We start from the raw sequence: 24,235 nt of genomic DNA on the forward strand, positions 1-24,235 counted from the left end.
CAAAGTCACTCTACACTTCAGTCAGGCCAAAACTTTGCCATATCGTATTCTAGTAATATTCACTCATAGTTTCCTATCTATTATTTGTTCCGACACGGGATACAAACCTTTCGGTCCTTTTGCAATAGGAAGGTTACTAGCGGCAGCTGGATAGGTCGTAAGCTTTCGAACAAGGGGTTCGGTAGTTAACTACTTGTCCGACAGTGCGCGCGCCGTGCAACTGGGAGGTGAAGAATCACTTTTGCTTTCGGCCTCACAGCGTGTGGATGTGTGTATCTTCGCTCTCTGCCCGCTTCATCGTCGTTTGCTTTTGTATGGTTGTGTTTTCTTGTTCTGTTTTGTTTTGATAGTGAAACTGACTGTAAGTACAATAATTTTCTATTTTTTTATTGCAAGTGCATTGAATTGTTGATCGACATGGATTAACCTCGCCCTCCAATTATCCGGCGACTGTGCCCCGGGACTGAAGGGCGTAAGTGCGGAAAATTCTGCAGTTTTCTGGAGATCGACCCCCATGTATTGTGTGCTCGGTGTCGGGGACGCGAATGCTCTCGCACAGAGCCCTGTGAAGTGTGTGTATCTTGGTCGGAGGTGCAGTGGGGCTTGTACGAGGGCAGGAAGAAGCGAAGGCCTGCAAAGGAGTCGTCGGAAAGCTCTCCCGCGACTCCTTTGGTAATGGACACTTCGCCGTCTTTCCTGCCCCCTGCTCAGCTCCCACGTATGGCACCTTCCCCTTCGGGGCGGGTATCCAGGTCCTTCTCCTCACCCGATCTGTCGAGTGTGGAGGGCGCTCGGTACCCCGACTTCCAGTTGTACTCAGGGTCTTCTATCCGTTCGTCAACTCCTCATGAGCGGGTAGAAACCCCCTTAATCACCCGACCTTTGCTTCCACAGGTGCTTCTGCTGCGAGGGACGACCTTGGTCAGGTGTGGGCGTCTTTGGGCTTGCAGGGCGTGCCCAGTGTCCAGGGGCTGCTGTGCCATCTTGCTGGCTCTGCCGCGGTCACGCATGCAACGGTGACCACGACTACCACCACCCTGTCAACCCCAGGGTACACCGCTCCCCCTCACCTGGTGTATTCCCCGCATGCTGTCTCAGTGTCACCAACCACCTCAGTGCAGGGGCCGATTGCCATACCAAGTGGAGTGGGCCACCGCCACCGCCCGGGTTTGCCATGCTGCCTCGGCCTGACTTCAGATGTCCTAAGAGCTCGCCCCTGGACCTGCCGCCGGTGCCTAAGATGTCGGTGACGTTGGTTCGACCACCTGTGTTGGAGATGCCGCCTGCCGTACCTGCCGTACCCACCCAGATGTTGCCGACCGACCGATCCTGCCGTGAGTGCTGTACCTGTTGTTCCTGAGATGTCCGCACCTGCCGATGTCGTTCCTGCTCGTGGTGTTGCTGTACCCGACGTTGGTCTATCTGGACAGGTGCGTCCGGGCCCTGTTGCTTCGGCAACAGCAGCCCCGGCTCCACCCTGGATGGTAGACTTAATGTCGGTCCTGAGGAAGCTGACGAAGAAGAAGAGGAAGGTGTCGTCGTCGTCGTCTGCCGCCTCTCCCCCTTCAACTTCTAAGGCTTCACAGCCGAATAAGAAGGAGGTTGCCTCCTCCCCTCCTAAGAAGTCTCCTTCGGGAGCTTCTCAGGGCCCGTCTCGCTCCGGTTAGACGGGGGCTTCTCCCGTTGGTCCTCCTGCTCCCTTGGGAGCGGGGCCCGTCTCTTCTTCCTTGTGGAAGAAGACTACGGGGACCAGAGGAGTACTGGCTAACACCGGTACTTCCTCGCCTGGTGCCAGATGCTCTGCCACTGCATCAGGTTCCGTCTCGGCCTCTCGTTCGCGAGAAGTACCGAGTGTACGGTTGCCTGCCAGCGACCGTACAGCCAAGAACCAGACATCAGAGCTCGCTCGGTGTCAGGTTCACGGCATGGAGCGGAAGACTGGTGACAGCCGCTCAGGCGACTCTCACCAGGCCAGCTCTCGCTCTCGCAGCGACCAGCTGGCTACCCGGGCTGATGTGACGGTCTCTGACTGGCCACGTGCCGAGGCTGGGAAGAGGTCCCCCTGATCGCCGGTGCCAGCCAGCGGTGTGACGCGCCGTGAGGACAAGCACCGGTCTCACCGTGACAGTGGTCTCTGCAGGTCGCCCGACCGTCGCTCCCACAGGGAGCGTGCGGGTACGTCAACCAGCAGCAGCTCCTCTGACACACGAGATCGGGGTCGCTGTACTCAGTCCAGCCGTTCTCCGCAGGGAGACGTCTCGACTAGGCCTGCAGCTCGATCGCCACCGCGGGTTGGCGATCGCCTGCAGCCCTCCAAGCCCGCTGGTCCTGCCAGCGGGCAAGGGGGGAGCGTCAGGTCTGCCTCTCCCGTGCCTTCAACCTCCTCGGGTTACACCGGGAGGAGCGAGGTATTGCGGAGTGATCATGATGGGTGCGCCCTGCACGATCCCGTCACTATGCCGTACGTGCCAGGCACGGTCCTTGGATCGACCAGGACGTACGCGCAAGTGACAGGAGGAGACCGAGAGGGGTCTGTCGCCGTTCCCTCTCTTGAAGGGGGAGGGTCTCGGGAGGTGCTCCTGTTCGAGGGACTGGACAGTCCTACTCCTCAGGATGCAGTGACTGCCGAGATCCAGAGGAACTTTGCCGAGGTTATTGCTCTGATTCATCAGCACAACGGCCTCGGGGAAGGGTCGCCGCTCCCGCCTTCAGAGCCCACGTCCCGTCTCGAGTCGTTATTCTGGCCCGAAGAGGGAACCCATACCGACGGTGGGGTTGCTGAGATCGGAGCTGGCCGATTTCGTCTTGAAGCAGGTTGAGTTTCTTGTTTCCGGACAAGAAGGCTCTCTCAGGTCAAGCAGATTGAGCAAGCTGCTTCCACCTCCTCTACTGCAACAGCGGCGTTTCTACATGCCATCAAAAGATCCAATGCCGCCCAAACAGGTAAACCCAGGGTTAGCCAGGCTAACTCCGGGTGTGTCTCTGCAGCAACTCCTGTCTGAGAACCTCTGGTTCTCGCAGCAAGAGGCACTGGGCCTGGAATCTACCGCTATGGCAGCTTTCCAGGCCGTCTTCTGGATAGACCTGTGGTCCCTCACTGTGTCTTAAGGTTGCAGCCAACTCGGGAGAGATTTCTCCTGAGGAAGACTCTGCTTTCAGGAGACTTTGCCAGTCTGGAGGAAGAGCCATCTCCTTCCTCGCCCACCAGACAGCAAACCTGTGGGCCAACCTGGTACTTCGCCATAGGGATGCAGTCCTTACACAGGTATCCAGGGCGGCTGGGCGTGAGGCGGCATTGGGACTTCGCAATGGACCTGTATGGAGTTCCTCCTCTCTCTTCCCTGGAGAGATGGTGGACGCTGTGGTGGACAGACGGCGCACTGACGACAGTGACCGTCTCGTACACCAGGCAGTTTCGAAGGCTTCTGGGCAGCCTCGAACTGCGACCAAGCCCAAGAGCTTGGTTAGCGCTTCCTCGGCTGCTAAGACGATAGCCTCGTCGAAGCCCCGAGGAAAGACTGGGGCCCGTAACCAGCCCTCCTCCCAGCCATCCTTTTCGCGAGGAGGGTTGGGAAGAAGTCGAAGAAAGGGGGGAAACGCTAGGGACGGCGTTCCCCCTCACCTGCTGCTGGAAGTGGGGGGGTGCCTGGCGAGCCATTGGGCAACTTGGCAGCGCTACGGCGCCGAGACCTGGATAGTAGATGTCCTTCGGGAGGGATATCTATTACCCTTCGAATCTCGGCCACCCCTCACCTCCAACCCGGTCCAACAGCAAACTTACGTTCCAGGTTCTTCGAAGGACGTGGCACTACGACAGGAGATCCAGTCCATGCTGAGCAAATGAGCTGTAGAGATCGTCACGGATCAGTCACCGGGCTTCTACAGCTGTCTTTTCCTTATGGAAAAGTCTATGGGGGGCTGGCGCCCGGTGATAGATCTCTCTCCCCTGAACCGATTCGTTCGCCAGACTTGGTTCATGATGGAGACGGCACGTTCCGTGCTCGACTCCATCAGGGAGAACGATTTCATGCTTTCAGTGGATCTGAAGGACGCGTATTTCCAGATATCCGTCCATCAGTCCTCCAGAAAGTACCTCCGCTTCATCCTGGATGGGACGGTGTACCAATTCAGGGCACTTTGCTTCGGTCTCTTAACTGCCCCACAGGTGTTCACGCAAGTGTTCACTCTGGTATCTGCTTGGGCCCATTCGCACGGGATACGTCTTCTGAGGTATCTCGACGATTGGTTAGTCCGCAGTTGCTGCAGGACAGGGATCGACTACTCAAGTTCTGTCGCGATCTGGGGATCGTGGTGAACTTCGAGAAGTCCGATCTTGAACCCAAGCAGTGGATGAAGTACCTGGGTATGCTGATCGACACAGTAGCAGGGTGAGTTTTCCCTGCAGACTCGCGGATCAGCAGATTCAGGGAGGCAGCCAACCAGTTCCTGTCTCAGCAGGAACAGGCAGCTCAGAGATGGCAAGTCGTGATCGGACACCTGTCATCACTCGAGGAGTTAGTCCCTCACGGGCGTCTTCACCTGCGGTCTCTTCAGTGGAGACTAAAGGAGAGTTGGTCACAGGCAACAGATCCTCCATACTTCCCCGTGTCCCTCACCCCCCCCCCCTTCCCCCCGGAGATGCTGCTGTTCTCAGACTCATCGACCGAGGGATGGGGCTCACACCTGGAGGAGTTGCTGACTTCAGGTGTGTGGGACGATTGCAACAAGCACCTTCACATCAATGTTCTGGAGCTCAAGGCAGCGTTTCTCGCGCTCCAAGAGTTCCACGACCGCTTGGTGGGACACTCAATGGTGTTGATGTGCGACAACACCCTGTTAGTGGCTTACGTCAACAAACAGGGGGCCTAGTGTCTCTTCCGTTGTACCAGTTGACACGGCAGGTGCACGAGTGGGCCGAGGCTCACTCAATAGAACTGTCAGCACGCTACATTCCAGGCAAAAGGAATGTGGTAGCGGACAAGCTCAGCCGTTGGGATCAGGTGATAGGAACCGAATGATCCCTACACCAGGACGTGGCGGAAAGGCTCTTCGACCTGTGGGGGCGACCAGTAGTGGACCTGTTCGCCACCCGGCACAACAGGAAACTTCAGGTTTTCTTTTCAGCTGTGCCAGACCCATGGGCAGCTGCAGAGGACGCTCTTCAACATCCGTGGGACAACCTCTTCGCCTATGCCTTTCCCCCGTTCAGCCTGATTCGCAAGGTGATCAGTCGAGTGCTGACCACCCCGAATCTCAGGATGATCCTGGTGGCTCCCAAATGGCCCCAGGCCATTTGGTATCCGGACCTGCTGGCTCTTCTTGCAGGAGAACCAAGAGAGATTCCCCCTTGGCACAACCTTCTCGCCCAGCCACACGTAGAACGGTACCACCGAACAGTCCAGTCTCTACGACTTCACGGCTGGCTGTTATCCACCATCTCTTGCGAACGAGAGGCTTTTCTCGCAGCGCAGCAACAGAGATGGCTGGAAACGTCCGTCAGTCCTCTGCAGCTGTGTACCAGGGGAAGTGGGCCGTCTTCTGTGGTTGGTGTCGTAGACGGGGTCTATCTCCTCTCAGAGCCACTCTTCAGCAGGTAGCGGATTTCCTCGTTTTTCTTCGCCGAGAGAAGCTCCTCTCATTCCCCACAGTGAAAGGATATAGAGCCGCTCTGGCACTAGTCCTGAAACTGAGGGGACTGGATATCTCTAATTCGTTCAAGATCTCCTTACTTATGAGGAGCTTCGAAAGGTCTTGGCCACCCAGGGAACTCAGGCCCCCTGAGTGGGACGTGATTATCGTCCTTAGGAGTTTGACTCAAAGACCCTTCGAGCCACTCCGAGAGTCGTCAGACAGGGATCTGACCCTCAAGACCCTCTTCTTGCTGGTTCTGGCATCGGCAAAGAGAGTAGGGGAACTTCATGGTCTTTCCTTCGATGTACGACACTCCAGGAGATGGGGATCTGTGACGCTCGATTTCATCCCGAACTTCATTGTGAAGACTCGGAAACTGTCGATCCCTGACGACAGGTTCGAGTCTTTCACAATCCCCTCCCTAATGGACTTCACCGATAATGATGCAGATGAGATGCTGCTTTGTCCTGTGAGGGCGCTACGGCGCTACCTGAAGAGAACTCGACACCTCAGGCCTGAGTGTCGACGCCTCTTCATTAGCACCGGGGTAACCAAGAAAGAAGTATCCAAGAACACTTTCTTTCTGGCTGCGTGAGGTGATCAGGAGAGCGTATGAGGTAATGGTAGTGACGACACCCGTACACTCCGTCCGAGAGCCCACGAAGTCAGGAGCATTGGTCCTTCCCTTGCGTTCCGCAAGAACTTCTCCGTGGCGCAGGTCCTGAAGGCAGGTGTCTGGTCCAACCAGACTACCCTCACGTCCTTCTACCTTCGAGATATTGCCCACAGGTCCTTGGATACCTTTTCCTTGGGACCCGTGGTGGCTGCTCAACAAGTTGTGTAGCTAACCCAGACCCTCGCAGGCAGAACAGCATTGAGTCCTGGTGTGACTGTGAGAATGGATGTTCGAATGAGAGTGTGACTGGCTTCTCTTCCCATCTTTTTCTTCTCCTCTACCTGTGGGCAGAGGGTTACGGTCGTCACTACACTGGATGAGGACGAGATGCAGGTGAGCTATATGACATCCTATCCCTTTCACTAGGGATAGGAGCAGAATATCCACCACTTCCTCCTACAAGGGGGTGGGAAGTGGATGCCAACAAGAGACAAACCCATAACTTTATATTGCCTCTTGCAAACAGGAACTTGTTCTTGCTTGCTGGTACGAAGAGATACGCTTGCCTCTCTCTTAGTACTTGGTCCAGAGGTCTGACCATTGATCCTGCGGTGCACACCCTGATCAATCGGACAGAGGCTTGGATCCCTCCCTTGCTCTTATGACCAGGGAGGCATTCCAAGGTTGGGCGAACACCAGTCTGTTCACAAAAGACTCAGATTCTTCCCACCAAGAAGTGAGTCTTCCTATTGTAAAAGGACCGAAAGGTATGTATCCTGTGTCGGAACAAATGACAATTTGTCCAAAATTGCATTTATCCTTATCCTTAACTATACAAACCTGAAGTCCTGTTACACATAGCCCCACCTCATGCCACCCCTCACTCTGCAGTTTTTGCTTGGGCCTAAAGCAAAAGTGATTCTTCACCTCCCAGTCGCGCGGCACGCGCACTGTCGGACAAGCAGTTAACTACCGAACCCCTTGTTCGAAAGCTTACGACCTATCCAGCTGCCGCTAGTAATCTTCCTATTGTAAAAGGACCTCAGGTTTGTATAGTTAGGAAAAATGCAATTTTGGACAAATTGTCATTTTGTCAGAGAGAGAGAGAGAGAGAGAGAGAGAGAGAGAGAGAGAGAGAGAGAGAGAGAGAGATCTGTCTGTATACAATTGTTTATTTTCTCACTCATCAAACTTATGCTTTATTTCATATTTCCTTGCTCACCAATTATTACCTACAATATCAAGAAATGAAGATATTTGTAGAAAGGAAAACTGCCTCCAGACATGTACAGTGACCACTGAAAGATCCCCCTGAAGAGAGTCTAAGCTGGTTATCCGTGGATTTAAATGCCCATGGAACTGTTTGAAATATTGGCAACAACACCAAAATGAGTTGCCATGTGCCTGAGGAGGCTGTCCATCTCCCCAGTTCTCCTAGACGAAGGTCACTGTCCCGCTCCCCCGCACCTGGGAGAAGACATACCAGAGGTCAAGTGGGAGGGGGGTTTGCCCACGGGCAGTCATCGACTATGTCAAATCTGTTGACTCTCAGGTTTCGACTAAGTGTGATTGGAAAAAGATTGAGGTGAGTGAAGTGTGCTTTTCGTCAGAATCAGAAGAGTTGTCGCCTGATAAGAAGCGACATCATCGATGTGTAGTGGTTTCTTGTCCTCTCAAAAGACATGCATCTTTTGCAGTGTTCGACTCCTCTGGTGGAGAAGCATAGGGAGCAAGTAAGGAGTCCTCAAAGATCCTGCACCTTTGCCTTGATTCTTTTGTTCATGATTAAGCTCAGTCGCCAGAGGAGAGTCATGGTCTTGCTGGTGACAGGGAGATTCTGGCGCCAAGGCACTCGGATCATTGGTTTTGCTCTCACGCTGTTGACTCTTCCAGTCTCTCTTCAACAGGGGCTGCGCCTCATTTGCCTCCTCCCGCATGCGATACCTCGCCAGTCAGTCGGTAGTCGACTGAGCTTGGGGTTTCTCAAGAAGGCTACTGCGCCTCTAGGAGAAGGTATTGCTCAGTCGCCATTGTTGTCAGAAGAAGAGGAACCAGAGCAGAACTTCAAGCCTTCATCAGCATATTCAAACCTCCTCAAGTATTTTCCTCTGAACTATGTAGATTTCTTTGAACCAGCTCTTCTATCATCTCCTTTGACTTTTGTTATGGATAGGAAGACAATCATAAGTGGTCTGCCAAAGTTGGTTTTATCTCAGTCTGCTAAGACGATATCAACTGGGGTTCCGTTGTCAGCAGGTTACCGATAAGTGAAAACCGCCATTAACTGTAACTGCTATTTATGGTGCTTATGGTGCCGAGTTTCGGTTAATGGCACTGATAACCAGTTAATGGCATCTCTGTTAGGTATATTATGGCACCATAACTCTCATTAGCAGCACCTTATGGTGCCGATAACTGAAACTCAGCCTTGTATGGCACCATAAATCGCTGATTTTATGGCACTAGACAAGCCCCATAAAACCAGATCACCATTAACTGAGTCTGCTGATAACCGGGAACTGCCTGTATTGAAGAAGGTGAATGAGTTGGTTTACAAGTGAGAGTTAGGTAAGGCATCTTTTGCCTATCCTCCTTCAAAACTTCTCAAAAAGAAGTACTACTACTAATATGCTAATGGAGTAGTTCCTTCCCTGGGAATCTCTGCCTCTTCCCAGAGAGACTTTTTGGGTCTGGTAGATGCCAATAGGTCAACTTTTGCTGCGGTGAAGGTGATGTTTTTGATGCCAGACTTCAACCATCTGACGAAGAATTTATTCAAAGTCCTGGAAGTCTGTAGTTTCCTGGACTGGACTAATGGAGCACTGGCCAGGAAGACTGAGGAATACCAGTCCTTAGATGAGGAGTTCGCGTTGTACGGGAGTTCGTGTTAGACGGGAGTTCACGTTGGATGTCTTGTCCTGTGTGGACAAGGCAGTCAGAGATGGCTCAGGAGAGTTAACTTTTCTTTTCAAGATAAGGGAACTGTGGTGCTCCTTTGCATCTAGGGGAGTAACTATGACCCAAAAGTTGGCTTTACTTTGCTCGCCCTTGAATAAGTCACACCTTTTCTTGGAGGAGACTGTGCAACAGGTGCTTTCGGATCTTTAAAAGAAGTTGACAAATGAACTTTCTCAATCTACAAGGTGCCCAAAGGAGACTCCCTATACAGGAGCTAAGTCTTTTCCTCTTTGGAAGCACCCCCTTTTGGGGAGGTAAGGCCAAGATTCAGACTAGACCCAAGTCCAATATGTCCACCAGCAAAGTCAATCAAGAAGTCTTTCTTCAGGAACAATCAGCTGCCGATCTGCTGCTTGTCTGTTATGGTTCCTCTAGCATGGAGAACAGGTGCAATGCTCCTGGATTGGACAGGCCTCGACGATTATGCTTTTCCCCCCTTCGGACTCATAAGAGAGGTCATCAGTAAGTTTGTCGCATCAGACTGTGACAGTGGCTCTCGTGGCCCCATTCTGGCCCAGGAAAGAATGGTTCCCAGATCTTCTCAATCTCCTTGTGGACCTCCCCAGGCTTCTTCCACAATATTCATTTCTGCTCAACCCAACTTCGACAGGTACCATCAAGGGTTGTCTGCTCTGGCCCTGACAGACTTCAGACTGTCAGGAGTCTTGTCAGAGCAAAAGAATTTTCTTGCAGAGCGGCAGAAGCTATTGCAAGATGCAGGAGGGCTTCTTGCAAGTTAAAGCAGTCGAAGTGGAGGATTTTCAGAAGTTGGTGCAGAGTGAGTCACATCTACCATAAAGTGCTGTAGATCTATGATCCTCTCGGTTTTTAATTATAGAGGTCTCGACATTTCGACCAATCTGGATATCAGCAATCTAATTTACTTCTTCGAAACATTGAAGGTGGAAAAGTCTGCAAAAGTCGGCTGCAACTGACATTGTCTTGTAGTGGTTATGATTCAGGTGTGTATTTTGAGCCATTATGGTCTGCTTGGCAACAACAAATAGGGTGAGTGAAATTTATACCATCAGTAAGGAGGTGGGTTTCGCTTAAAACGATGCAGTGTGCTCTTATGCAGGAGACATTTGTGCAAAGAACGAGAACCCATCAAAACCTTGGCCTCATTCTTTTGTGATAAGAAACCTTATGGATATTTTGGGACCAGAAGAAGAGGAGCTACTGTTACATCCAGTAAGAGCTACCCGTCCACTCTCCAAGAACGCTCTTTGTTTTTTCTTCTAAGTCTTATTTTGGAGGCCCACTTACAAGTTCGAGAAGAGGTCCTACCTGTCCTTAAGGTAAAACATCATGAGATTCATGCAGTAGCGATGTCATTAGCTTTTCGACATAATATGTTGGAGTCTTCCATTCTTCAAGACATTCTGCAGATTGAAGTCAGTGTTTGCATCACAATATCTCAACGATATTGAAGCAGCTTTTGAAAACTGTACTAAGTTGGGCCCTTTATCCATAGCTGGCATGGTTTTGTGAGAGGAAGCATAGGGGGACTTCTTTCCTTCTACTGTCTCCTCAGCTTGTATTTTTGAGCTTTGTTTAGTCTATGGTAAGTCTGGTACCCAGATGTACCTAGATTACCCTGCAGTTTTTTATGGTTAGAGGTGCGGTTTTGATTTTAGTATAGGTGATGGTTTCTTTGGCTTGTTGTCTGGTCTTTGCCAAGGGCAAGGGCAAATTGTTTTTTGTTAACCAGCTGAGAAATTCCATGGTTACAAAATCCCACTACAAGTAGGGACGAACTTGGCCATTACTGCCACGTCACCTATAGGTGCTGAGAGCGCCGACCAGATTCAGCACTCACCTGCAACTGCTCTCTCACCAAGTAAGGTACTGCAAGCATTATGTTAATGCAAGCAATCTTATTTTTTATAAATCCTTAACTTATTTAATATTGGAAAGATTAATTTCCATATTCCCACCTTTCTTGGAACGTGGAATGAGCTATGTCATTTTTTAGTAAGTCACTTATGTGAAAATATTGTTATAATGAAATAAAGTTTCACATATACTTACAAAACAATTACATAATCAGAGCCCGCCCTCCTCCCCACATATGGACGTTGCGGCTCAACAAATTGTGGGTAGTTTCTGAAAGTGAACGGGTCCCATTCACCTACACTAATGACGGCAGCGCCGCCACCACCAAAATTTGAATTTTTGACTGCCAGGTATGGCAGTAGTATATGTGAAACTTTATTTTAATATAAAAATATATTTTAATTAATTCTTGAATGAGATCATTAAACAAAATTAAATCACAACTAATTTATCAAGAAATTAATTAAGTAAAAAATTCATTTACCCGTGTAAAATTCAAACTGTTAAGAAATACTTAAGATTCAAAAAGAAAATGCAAGTAAATGAAAATTAATTCATAAGTGTTAAATTAAATCAAGTATGCAATGTTAAACAAAATGTAAATGCTAAAACATGAAAACAGTGCGGAAAAATGAAAACAGTGCGGAAAAGTATCAAATTCACCACCAAAAATGTGAGACAATTAAACGTAACACAGTAATCACTAGTTTGCATATACCATATTCAATCTTCAACATGGTTAAAAATTAAGTTCACCTCTGCTTTCTGCAGAATTGTTACCAAAAGATGGCTTTCACAATATATTCAGTTGAACACACTTTATAGTCGCCATTACAAGATACACACTTTCACACAATGTCTGTTCAGATTCCACAAATAACAGCAATTATATAGAAATGTAACAAAGAGTGACCAATTACAATTCTTTGAATTACTGTAAAAATTAAATTCCTGGGGAATGATAGAGAGAGAAAGAGCTTTAACGTCTCTCTACATACAATTATGAGTCTGAATGACTAATTTTATGCACATATGGAAACTTCTTGGTTAATACGACTCCAGAATGGGTGGGTAACGTCAAAGCATTTTGGGAACGAGGTCTCTACAATAATCGTAATAGATTTCCTTTAAAAACTAGAGAGAGGGAAATTGTGAGATTATGGTTATTAATAACAATTAACATCACACGGTATCAGACATTAAGAATCTATTAAACTTAAAGCAAATCATAGAATGTTTTTGAAAGAAAAGTGACGTCACTTCTGAATATGACATCATGAAATACCATGCAAAATGTTTTGGTCACAGAAGATTCTTGAAGCTTTATTACAAAATATGGTGTAGTCGACACGTGGTCTGGACAACAACAACAACAAAAAACGAGGCATACACGTTCAGTGGTTAATGTGATAATAAAAAAAGAACGAGCAAGGATTTTGCAAAGGTGATGACAGCAACTTCTGCTTTGGAGACGAAGCATTCTACCTTTCCTTTCTACGCTATTCCTTAACTTTAAATTATGTTTTTGTGAATCCTGAACTTACATTACTTGAACATATCAATTCTAAGTTAATCTTATTATGCAACCTAAACATAATCTTATTATGCAACCTGAACATAAAAGGTACATTTTACAAAGGCAACTTCATAAAACTCCTTCTGGGGATTTTACAAAGGTAACTTCATAAGACTTCTCCCCCTAGTAGGTTAGTTATCCCGGGTTTGAAGCCCACAGTTTGCAACAGGATAAATCTGCAATTGCATTATTCTTTCCAGAAATGGGTTCTAACTTTACACAACATAATTACAAACTTCAAGAACTCGGTGGAGAACTGCATCTCACCTCTTAAGTACGATGATTGCCCATAGTTTGGCTGTTTCCTAATAGTTGGTGGAGTAGCCTTACAGATACATTCTACATTTGCAGTTACAAAGGTGAGAAGGCCTTTTCCAACTTCAAATCAAAGATACTTAACAGTTGCATTCCCAAACTCACTCCTTTTTAGGTTGACTGTTAGTCCTGCTTCTTGTAGTTTCTTGAACACTTTCTTTAGAATCTTCAGATGTTCTTCCTACTCATTGGAATGTTGCAGGTGCATTCATCAGACAGACCAAATGGCAGAACAGTACTATACTGATGCAGTCCAAAAGGAGTAATAAAAGCTGACAGCATCTTAGCATTTTTATCCAAGGGAATTTGATAATATACTTTCAACAAGTCTATAGGTAACTGATCTATAAGAAGCAAAGGATAATTGTCAGCCACACTGATGGAATTCAGTTTCCTATAATCACTACACATCCTAAATGAGTCATCTGGTTTCTTCACTAACACACATGGAGAACTGTAGTTACTTGAACTCGGTTAGGCTAATCCATGCTGCAACAAATATTCAAATTCTTTCTTCGATACATCTTGATGATAAAGTGATAAGCAATAAGCTCTATTTAAATGGTTTTCCATCTTCTTTAATCTTGATCTCATACTTTGTCAGTTCGGCTCGCCTATGTACACTGCAAAATTTCTGTGAAACTTCTAATCACCACTCATTTCACCACCTTGCTTAACACTCAGATGTTTTGATTTATCCTCAAAATTTTCCAAAATTGAAGAATTATTCATCTTGTTTTCAGCTCCCAATTCTTAGACTTCGTCATCTTCTGTGGATGAAGTTGTCTGTGTTACTGAAACAGTTTCAATTTTAGTCCCTGAGAAGTGAGGTTTCAAGAGATTCACAGGCATCTTCCTCTTTTGTTTTCTTCTTCATGGTGTTTCAGTCACATAATTTCTATCACTTAACTTCTCGGTTATCTTGTAAGGATCTTAAAATTTGTTGGTAAGGGGAAACCTTTTTACTGGTAAGAACACTAGAACTTCTTGACCTACAAGAAAATGTTTTTATCTTAGTATCATCATATCTCCTTGACATTTTCTCTTGACTTACTTTCAGATTTTTTAAAGAGAATTTTCCAATCTCTCTCAACTTTTTTCTCAAGTCCGTCACATATACTCCTTGGATTTCCTCTTGATTTTCTTCTCAGTTTTCTGCAAGTCTTCAACGGTCTTACTTCTCTACCAAAAATCATCTCATTAGGTGAACATCCCATGCTTTCTTGATAAGCATTCCATATTTCGAATAACATAGTGGTAAACCAACATCGCATTCTTTTCCTGACCCAGAACAATACTTTGTCAGCATACTTTTCAATGTCTGCTGGAACTTCTATGGCTCCTTGACTCTGGATGAATAAGCACTTGGTAACTGTTGTTTCACTCCTAACAAGTTCATCACATCCTGGAACATTTTAGAAGTAAAGTTCATTCCTCTATCCCTTTGTACAATTTCTGGCATTCCAAACTTTGAGAAAAATTCCACTAACTTCTCAGCAATTACCTTGGCAGATATGCCTCTGACAGGGATTGCCAAGGATACTTTTTTCACAGGACACATTAAGGTTAACAGATATTCACTTCCCATCTTCGTTTTTGGAAGCAGTCCAACCACATGTAAAATCACCTTGCCAAAGGATTCTCCTCTAACTTCTATAGGTTGTAGGGGGGTCTTTCTGAATGTTTTCATTCGGCTTTCCAGCTATCTGGCAAGTGTGACACACTCGACGGAACCTGCTAACATCTTTATTATGAAGTCCAGGCCAGAAAAAAATACTTCATGATTTTCTCAGCAGTTTTCCTGATTCCCACATGTCCAGACTCATGTGCTGCTGCTGCCACTTGCTTCCTCAATGGATGTGGAATAAAATTTTCATGATATTCACCCTAATCAGTGTCTCCTGGTATATCTATAGGTCTATGATCCTCATCAGCAAATTTTTTTTTAGATAATAACAGGTGGGAGTTTGTTGCATCTCTTCTTGAGTAGATCAGAGAGTTAAAAAATGTTGGCAGTCCCAGTGGGAGGATATTTTAACTAATAAAAAAATGCGCAGTATCACTTCATCAGTGTCTCCTTGGTCATATCCGTATAAGACAAGGAGACAAGAATCAATGTTGTGCAGATTGAGGATTGGACATACAAGACTTACACATGGGTTCTTGATTGGACATACAAGACTTACACATGGGTTCTTGAAAATCCTCCGTTTTGCGAGAACTGTACTGTGCCCTTGACTGTGAAACATTTGTTGGTTGAGTGTCCCAGATTCGGGAATTTGAGACATAGGTTCCTGTCTTGGGGTCGTGACAGAGTAGGTAATTTTATCCTAGCTACAATTCTTGGAAAGGATTGTAATATAGAGCAGTTATATAAATTTATGGGGGAGGCAGGCCTCCTCAACCAAATTTAAATTATACATAGATTGTCTTTGTAAGAACTTTTATATATGAACAAAATTTTTATATACATATATTTATAGATATTTTTATATGAAATTTATTTGAAATTTAATTTTTTCGTTTTTATTTATTTCGGTGTCAATTACCCAGATGTTGTAACGCCAGATTTGATAGACACAATCAATCAATCAATCAATCTTTTTGATCAATAACTCTGAAGAACAAATCAACTAACATTGTATCCTTCTTCTGCAGTTCCATTAGTTCTTTCTTGTCACTTGACTAACTTCAAGGGCTGAACTCTCAGTATCTGCAAGCCCAGTTACTGTAGTTTCATATACTATCTTCTGGAATGCTCTTGACTACAATGAGTCTCTTCAAGAACAACAGGTTCTTCTTTTTCTGCTTGGGAAATTTGTTCTAGGTCAGCACTAGGGAAAATATCACTATCCTGGAACAGTTCTTCTAAGCTCAAAGATCCTTCATTTGATCCTTCTTGGGTTTGTAAATCCTAAGTCTCTTCAATTATAGCCGAAGCCCTCTTCATACTCCTGGTAGTTACACAACTAGGAAACAGGTGGGGGTTATTCTTCTCTAAGGGTCTGTGTACACGAGCGCTAAAAACGTCGCGTTGCTGACGCTGGCTAATGCTGAGTTTTTGGCTAGGCTACGTGAGCTCTATTGTTGAAGCGTTACTGAGTATCAAACTAGCATGTTTAGTTCATTATGGATGCCGCCCAAGTAGGATGTGTGACAGGCTTGTGCCTCGAAATCATTAGACATGCAAAGGAATTGGGAGGCACTGTTGGGTTCACCCTGCATTATCGGACAAACTCTACTGGCCAATTTCCCGTTATGTTTGGAAACCACCGAGAGCATGGCGACAAGTTTTATTTTTATTACTGCTATAATAATTCATTTTGACATATAAAGCCGGCCTACTTACAACTTCACAAAGAAATTTGCTGTTTCTCATGGTACTGGAGTTGAGTGGCATCTGTAGATGAGCATGGACTCCCGCAGCATCTTTTCCAAGGGGGTCAAATCTTCGAACATACCAGGATAGTTTCAGGTATCTATCAGACAAAACACTTGACCCTATGAAATAGCAGGTTGATTCCAAAAATAAATCGGTATCAGCGCCTGCATTTCTCTAGTAAATAAAGCAATTATGTAAAACACACACACACACACACACACACACACAGAGTGGAATTGCTATTCCAATAATTTAAGTGAAGCAAGAAGCGATGCAGTCATATACTGCATACAAATGTTATACAATATGATAAGGATACCTTTATTTTACTTAAACAAAGAATAAACTGTAGAATATAGTAAAATGTAATATATAAATATATATGTATATAATTATATATATATATATATTTATATACATATGTATATAATATATATATATATATATATTATATATACATATATATATATATATATATATATATATATATATATATATATATATATATATTATAATTATATATATATATATATATATATATATATATATATATATATATATATATAAATTATATATAAATATATATACATATATATAAAATTATATATATTATATATATACATAGGATCTACTGATCCTTTTTACCCGATACATACATAGTGGCTATACATTTACACACAAATATATATAATATAATATATATAATATTTCGATTATTTCAGCAAGGGGCAAGTGGCCCCCCTTCCCCCTGCATTTGGGCGCCCAGGTGGAGGAGCCCAAAGATCTATTTAGTGCCGTCCTAGCAGCTGGGCGCCATCAGCGTCCTAACGCAACGCTATTAACGCTCGTGTAGTCCTAATTAGTGGTTTTCTATTGAAAAGCATGGGAAGATACCTCACTCTGTAAAAGATGGCGTCAGCGACGCGTCTTGTCCTCCAAGTTTCACTCTTCCCGAAACAGCTCTCCCATATCTCACCCCCCCCCCCTTTTTTTTTCTGTTTTTATTTTTTTATTTTTGGTATTTAATTTCTAATAAGCAAGTATGGATGAGTTCTGAGTGCATCATCGAATTGTCTAGGAACATCTGATTTAGTTTTAGTCGAATGGTTTCGTCAATAGTTCTTAAAAAAGAAAAAAAAAAATCTCCACTGGATCTGATGTCTTGTTATCGATGAAATTCTTTCACGTCCTTTCAACAGTTGCACCCTACTTGCCACTTTCCGTGGCTGCAATTTCTATTTATTATTATTTATTTTTTAGTTAAAACAGTCTGTCTCTCTCTCTCCGTGAGTGTTCACATCATGCCTCAGAATTAAAAGAAAAACTCAAAAGCTATCTTAATACTTTATGCTTTATTTGAATTAATTTCTTTCCCATGTTAAAAGCTGTTGTGTAGCATGACGCACAATCACATAATTTGGCAATTTCATGAAAGAGAGAGTTTTTATACATTCATTATCATATTAGCAAAATAGATTTTGTCAAAAGTCCCCAACATTGCAAAGTAGACAATTTTGCACACAAATATGCACAGCTGCCCTTAGGGGCTTAATTGGCTTGGGATTCTAAAACAGAGGAGTGACTAGTAGAGGGTTGTGAACCACTTGGGAAGAATTTCTCCCCAATTTTATTAATTTTTTTTTTTTTTTTGTTATTAAAGACTTCCAACCTTGAGATACATAAGAGTAGATGTGCATAGTGAAAGTTGTACATAAACAAAGTGAAAATTATTTAGAGTTAGAAACTTTTATAAACTTCATTTTTCAGAAAAAAATATAATGAAAATAAATGTTCTCATCTTTCAAAAATCTAATTTTTCTATAAATCTACCTTTCTATTAAGGCCCAATATTAGTACCATAAGTCAAGTCATTCTACTAAGTACCGACGGCTTCTGCAGGGATGGTATCAAATGTGATTGATACCTAGACATGACTTAGCTTGGTTAGAGTTACCAGTTTTTTGGGGGTATATAACAGAAATGTAATATAAGTGACGCGATCAAGCCATCTATCAATTCGAACGAATCGACACACGCTGATTCTCTCTCTCTCTCTCTCTCTCTCTCTCTCTCTCTCTCTCTCTCTCTCTCTCTCTCTCTCTCTCTCCTAGGCACAGCAAACACTTGTGTGAATGTTACTTCACCTTCAACGCTCTCTCACTCGCACTGTTTGGGTCGTGCTCAGCGCCACGCACCATCGCCACTTCGTTACCCCCGCAAAACCCTGGTGTCCGGAAGTCCCCTCACCAAGTAACCGACCCCTCTCGGCAGTTCTCCTGGCTGGGAATGGTGCCTAGACAGGGAAATGAATAACCATGCAGAGCTTTCATTCACATTGGGTGGATCCACTTTCGCCAATTATTTCACAGATTACGGAGGTTTCGGCATTTGATTTTTTTGAGGGCGATGTAGATCTATGAAGTGATAGACCGCGATCTTGAAGATGAAAATAATACATCTTTTCAAGCTGTCATAAAACGCAGGGAGTGTATCGGATGTGGAGAGCGAAAGGGGCAAGTGAGGAAAAAGAAAAAATATAATGTTCAGTGGAAGAATTAAAAACGGGATACAGCCACTTGCTATTTAATATTTCCTGTATGTCTTTGATTTCTTTTCCTTTTCAAGGAAGTTTCACGAAAGCTGGGGACATAGAGACAAATGGCTATTTATGGAACAGGACACCCCTCGAAGAAATAGAGAAACAGTGAGAAAGGAAAACCGCAGTAGAGCTGCTAATTTTAAACCAGGGGCTGGAACTTTATTCCATATCAACTGAATAGCGGCACTCTGAAGGCGTTCCAAGATAGAAAAGGGCAGCAGACTAATTAAAAGAGCGGCATTCGTGCTAGCATACAGTCTGTAATGATTCTATAACTAGGGATATACATACACTTTTTAAAGTGGTTTCCTTTCCCACCATTTAGAAAGCTGTCATAAGAAATATTGCTTGCCCATCTTCCATAATGTTACAGTTATCACACTCATATCAAATGTTTTATGTTGCTCAGCACATTTTCATGTACTATTTTGTGTTAGAGGTGTTATTAACCAATGGAATATGCTACACAAAAGAAATATATATGATTTTGTATTGTATTATTGCACTGCTGTATGTTGTGGGATGGATATTTCTCCATTTGCCTTGGGGCCCGTCTCTGGAGTTATTGTGTTCTGCTTGAATATTGCTCTTGTAACTAATTAATTTTGGGATAGGATTAATATTTGGAAGGATGACCACAACAGAATGCCATGCAAAAACATGCCCTCTGCACTAACAGAGTCTCGACCAGTGAAGATTAGCAACATTGGAGTATTCAGTGCCTGGACGGTGACCTACAAGTTAATACTGGAATGGAGGCATTAGCTATTTTGACAAATGATAATGGCATGGATTATCGGGTTAGCAGATTAATCCAAAAGTCAATGTTTAGAACTATTGTGGCAGAAAAAAGGAATCCTAACATGGCTCCAGTGAATATTCTGTTGACGTGCGAGGACGCACCCCAATCCAATACCAGAGGTCTTCTGTAGAATTGAGGATGCTGATATGTAAGATTATGAGAGTGGGACGCTTCTCCAATTCTTCTACTTATTTCTCAAGATTTTGGATACATTTTGAATAATGATGTTGAGAATGATTTCTGATGGCCTTACAGCACCTGAAGCCTTTTAGATATTATGAGGTTAAAATGTATTTTGGTATTTCATATACTGATAAGTAATGTTATATCAAGCAGTAGCATTATCCAACCTCTCAGGATTATGGATCAGTTGTTACAAGAAGTAGAAGAATGAATGAATGAATGAATTGAGTAACCCTTAAAAAAAGTACTTGATTATAAGAAATCAAAAGGATCTTAACAGTTCAACTGACCTTCTTTGGTTTAGGCATGTCTTTCAGCTGCTGAATCGTTGCACGCTTCAAGGTTCGGTTCCTGTAAATAAATAGATAACTAAATGAATAAATGGTCAAAAGAGATTGGATGCGGGAGCGAGGCACCAGTCGAAACTTCAGCCTGATGAAACTTGAGAGCTCTCATGTTTTATTAATACCTTAATGACAACAAATGGAAGTAAAGTTTATTAGTACAATAGTTACTATTCATCAAAGACAGGAAATGGCAAGATTCAGACTAATCACAACCAGTTTCTTGCTGTTTCATTGAAAAATTAAAGCGGGAAACAGGAAATGTGTTGTACTAAATGAAAAAGGCAGGAGGAAAAGTCGGAGAATTTTGATGGAAAACGTTGCATGTTCGTGAATCAAAAGCAAGTCCTTGTATACAACCTTTGCCGTGGGTTTCTGCTATATCTAGGATCACAAGAACATAAATATAAATCCACAGGGTTTTTTTGTAATCCAAGTTCAGCGTTATAACTTCATTTCACTTAACCAATGGATAAATTCAACATGCTCACATTCACAGCAGGAGAGAAATAAACCTTCGACCACAACCAGAACAAGTCACATGGGCAATAAATACGGGAAAAGTTGCCAATTCACTACGTCTCTTGATGAACAAAAGCAAATGAATCTCTTCTCTTCACTGAATGTGAATGTGGCTGAAACAGACTGAGTAAAGGGCTCTGTTGAATTCTCCCACTTCAACTTTCATTCAGAAGAAAACCAATTTCGTTTATCAACATATTCGCTAAAATGATGAAGACTTTTGAATCCATGTTTCGTTTTAGAGCTTCAGTTAACTTACCAGTGTCAAATAACCCGAAGATCTCGGCGATCAATTTTGACCCAATTAATTTGATTTTTCAGCCAGAGCTTGGCAATTATTTCAAGAATTTAGTTGAGGTCAGATGGTCCTGTTGTTCAGAAACAGTACCACAGAACAAAATTTTGTAGCATATTAAATTATTTCCATGACCTACATGGAAACTCATGACAATTTGGTATTAGGAGTTTGAATTTTGATCAAATGAGCATAGGAAGGTGAAATATTAATCTCAGAATTAAGGCAGCTCTCAAAGATCATTTGAGCCTCAACTATACTCATCTAGACCAAGGACCAGCAACGGGTGAGAAGTTATGAGTGCGCTCTCATAAGATTCCCCTGGTGTCGTATTATGAACCATCATGACAGTTGTGCCGAATACTACCGTGTTTCATCGAAACGGGCGGTAGTGTTGATCTTTATTATTATTATATATATTATTGGAAGAAAACTCTTAATCAGACGAGTCAATGAAAAATAAAGTCCGCAGTATTATGTATGTACATACAGGATTCCTTCGCAAACTTGATAAGTTGGCCTCTTCAGCCTGAAGTTGGCGAAAGCTTCCTGTATATAGAAATATATATATATATATATATATATATATATATATATATATATATACATATATATATATACATACACACACACTGTTGCGGACTTTATTTTTCCATTTAAGATCACGAAAAAAATAAATTATATGTTGTTGTTGTTGTTGTTATTATTATTATTAGTAGTAGTAGTAGTGTAGCGGCAACACACGATCTGTAATGTTTGCTTGGAAGCAAGGGAGGCCTTTGCGGAGGGCGTGACCCCGAGGGCAACGAGGTTGAACAAATCTTCGTCAGAGACGTCTTTAGTTACAAGGGGTGGATGAGAGTCGCCAACAATCTGTCTCGTGACATCTGTAGCATTAATTTCTATGTAGTGCAACGTTATATTTAGGCAGCCGTGGACATTGTTGAATTCCTGTAGAAATATGTAACGATGCTGGAATGTTTTCATTGAAAGAATTCGTTTCAGTTTTCGCTCTCCCTCTTTGATGTTGTGCTTGAATTTTCAACGGCAGAAGCAGAGGTGGTTTTCTACTCATAAAAGTTCATTTGTGATTTGGCAGTGAACATTGACGATTGTGTTAGTTACCGTCTTCCTCTTATTCTTAGGAATCATTTTTACGGTAAACGACTTATATACATACATATATATATATATAATATCTATATATATATATATATATATATATATATATATATATATATATTAATTATATATAATGTGATAATGTAAAATACATATACTCGTATGTATATAGTATATCAAGTTGTTTATTGTCATAAAATGATATCTAAGAACAAGCAAAAAGTTATTAACAGGAATAAGGAAAACTTATTCAAGATTCTTCCTATGTGCTTTCCTAGTCAGTGGACTGTTTCCTATCTCTCGGCAGCGTCTTCAAGACTGGATTACAAATAAACATATTAGTACAAGGTTTTTATTACTGTAGTATTTAGACTTTTGAATTTTAAACGTGACGTCATTGGATGCCGAATTTACATTGGCCAGCAGGTCTCATTCTCTCGCCGGTAGTCTGAACGGCGCATGGGCATTCCTAGTGCTCTGTAGGACACATCCAATGCCGCGGCTTGCATCAAAGGGCATGTGCAAGGGCAAGATTCCCGTTTCTGGCCAATAGTCTGGATTTGCTTTGTTGTCAGCAGTCGTGTGGAGGGGTGTTCGGTCCTTCGTGTCTCCATTCAGACACTCGTGGATGCCCTGTGGTTTCATTAAAAGGGAGTATGAAGTCTGTTTCTCCCTATATTTAATGCAGACCATTGTTGATTGATATTGCCCCTTGGTTGCGGAGAGCTTGCAGTTGCCTCTTCGAGTGGTAGTGTTGCGTCTTGTGTAGAGGGTTGGCGCCTTAATGTCCCTGAGGAATGCTTGCTAGCCGCGAACGTGAGATGTGTAGTTACGCACTGTTCCTCACGGAAAGCTACACATGCAGAGCTCGAATGTGTTATGGCCTGTCCATACTAGCGGGCATTCCCGTCGGGCACCTCCAGCTGTTTATATTTTCTCTAGTTTCTGAACCAGTGTTACCAGATAATCGCATCGTCCTGGCTCCATACCCGGTCGGTCAGTATAGTGGAACGGGTTATGGGAACAGTGTTTGCCCGTCAGGCAATGCCCGCTATTGTGGACAGGGCCTTAGGCAGCTCCTAACTAATAACGGGTATCTAATTGAAGTTTGCGTACAAAAACGGACGTATTTGCCAGCACACCAATGACGACACCTCCCGCACTGAGAAACATATTGTATTACAAAGCCGCATATCACAGCCAGTTCAAGGATGAGGTCAAAGCCATAAAGAGAATAACTTCTTTCGGTACGACACCTACGAATCCTGACGAGAGTATTTCCTTACCTGTCTACTCGAGACTCGGTGGTCTTGGTCTACTGCCGTCCAAACCTAGACAACACCCTTGTAATGCGAAATCGCACGGCTCCCGGAGAGAGATGTGGGAGTTGACCAACGTATTAGTGTATAAATTTATGTGCACCGAGGGGACATGTCAAGTTCCCAGCAATTACACATTTTCCCAATTGAGTTCGAACAGACTAACAGAAATAAATGGCATTGCACACTTTAAATTGACATATTAACAATTGACCTTGATAAATGACAGATTTGCAGAACATTTGACAAAACACAGCGTAAATTGACAGATTTACTGTAAGAATGACCATTGTTGCATATCTTTTTGACAATTAACGAAGTAAGTTGATGGCGTTTTAAATGTATAATTTATAACAATTTATTCGTGAATTTTGAAATATACTGATATTCTTCGTTCACCCTAAAAGAAAATTAACTTTCTTAATAGGTAGTCAAATTAATGAAATTTGCTTATGCAACATTATAAATGAGCAATGATTGACAGTCAGGAAGGGATTAATACTACTCTTGATGTCCGGCAGTAACGATAATTAGCGAAACATAAATGAGCAGTTTCAGCAGAGACGGCAGCCATCACTTTGCTATACTGTATACTTGTTTTAGTAGGTGTTGTCTCTACATTCTCAGTCATGTTATCCCTATCTTGTAGTATGTAGCATGAACATCAGCTCAGTTGATTTTGTAGTATTCAATCTGGCATTTATGTTCGTACTACAGTTAAGGAATCGTCTGACG

The 24,235-nt window shown here is 43.7% G+C and overlaps 1 protein-coding gene across 4 annotated transcripts in view; it reads right to left on the bottom strand.

Annotated features, from left to right (window-relative positions):
* LOC135220565 (calcineurin subunit B type 2) overlaps positions 1 to 24,235 on the bottom strand; it is a 421,288-nt gene that overhangs the window by 312,433 nt on the left and 84,620 nt on the right. For all 4 annotated transcript variants that reach the window (XM_064257793.1, XM_064257789.1, XM_064257791.1 and 1 more), the window contains one exon: positions 20,189 to 20,249. In XM_064257793.1, the coding sequence (XP_064113863.1) occupies positions 20,189 to 20,206 (18 nt within the window). In that variant the 5' untranslated portion in view covers positions 20,207 to 20,249. The remainder of the gene's footprint in view (positions 1 to 20,188; positions 20,250 to 24,235) is intronic.

This window comes from Macrobrachium nipponense, chromosome 2 (genome assembly GCF_015104395.2).
Source record: "Macrobrachium nipponense isolate FS-2020 chromosome 2, ASM1510439v2, whole genome shotgun sequence".
In the NCBI taxonomy this organism is placed as follows: domain Eukaryota; kingdom Metazoa; phylum Arthropoda; class Malacostraca; order Decapoda; family Palaemonidae; genus Macrobrachium; species Macrobrachium nipponense.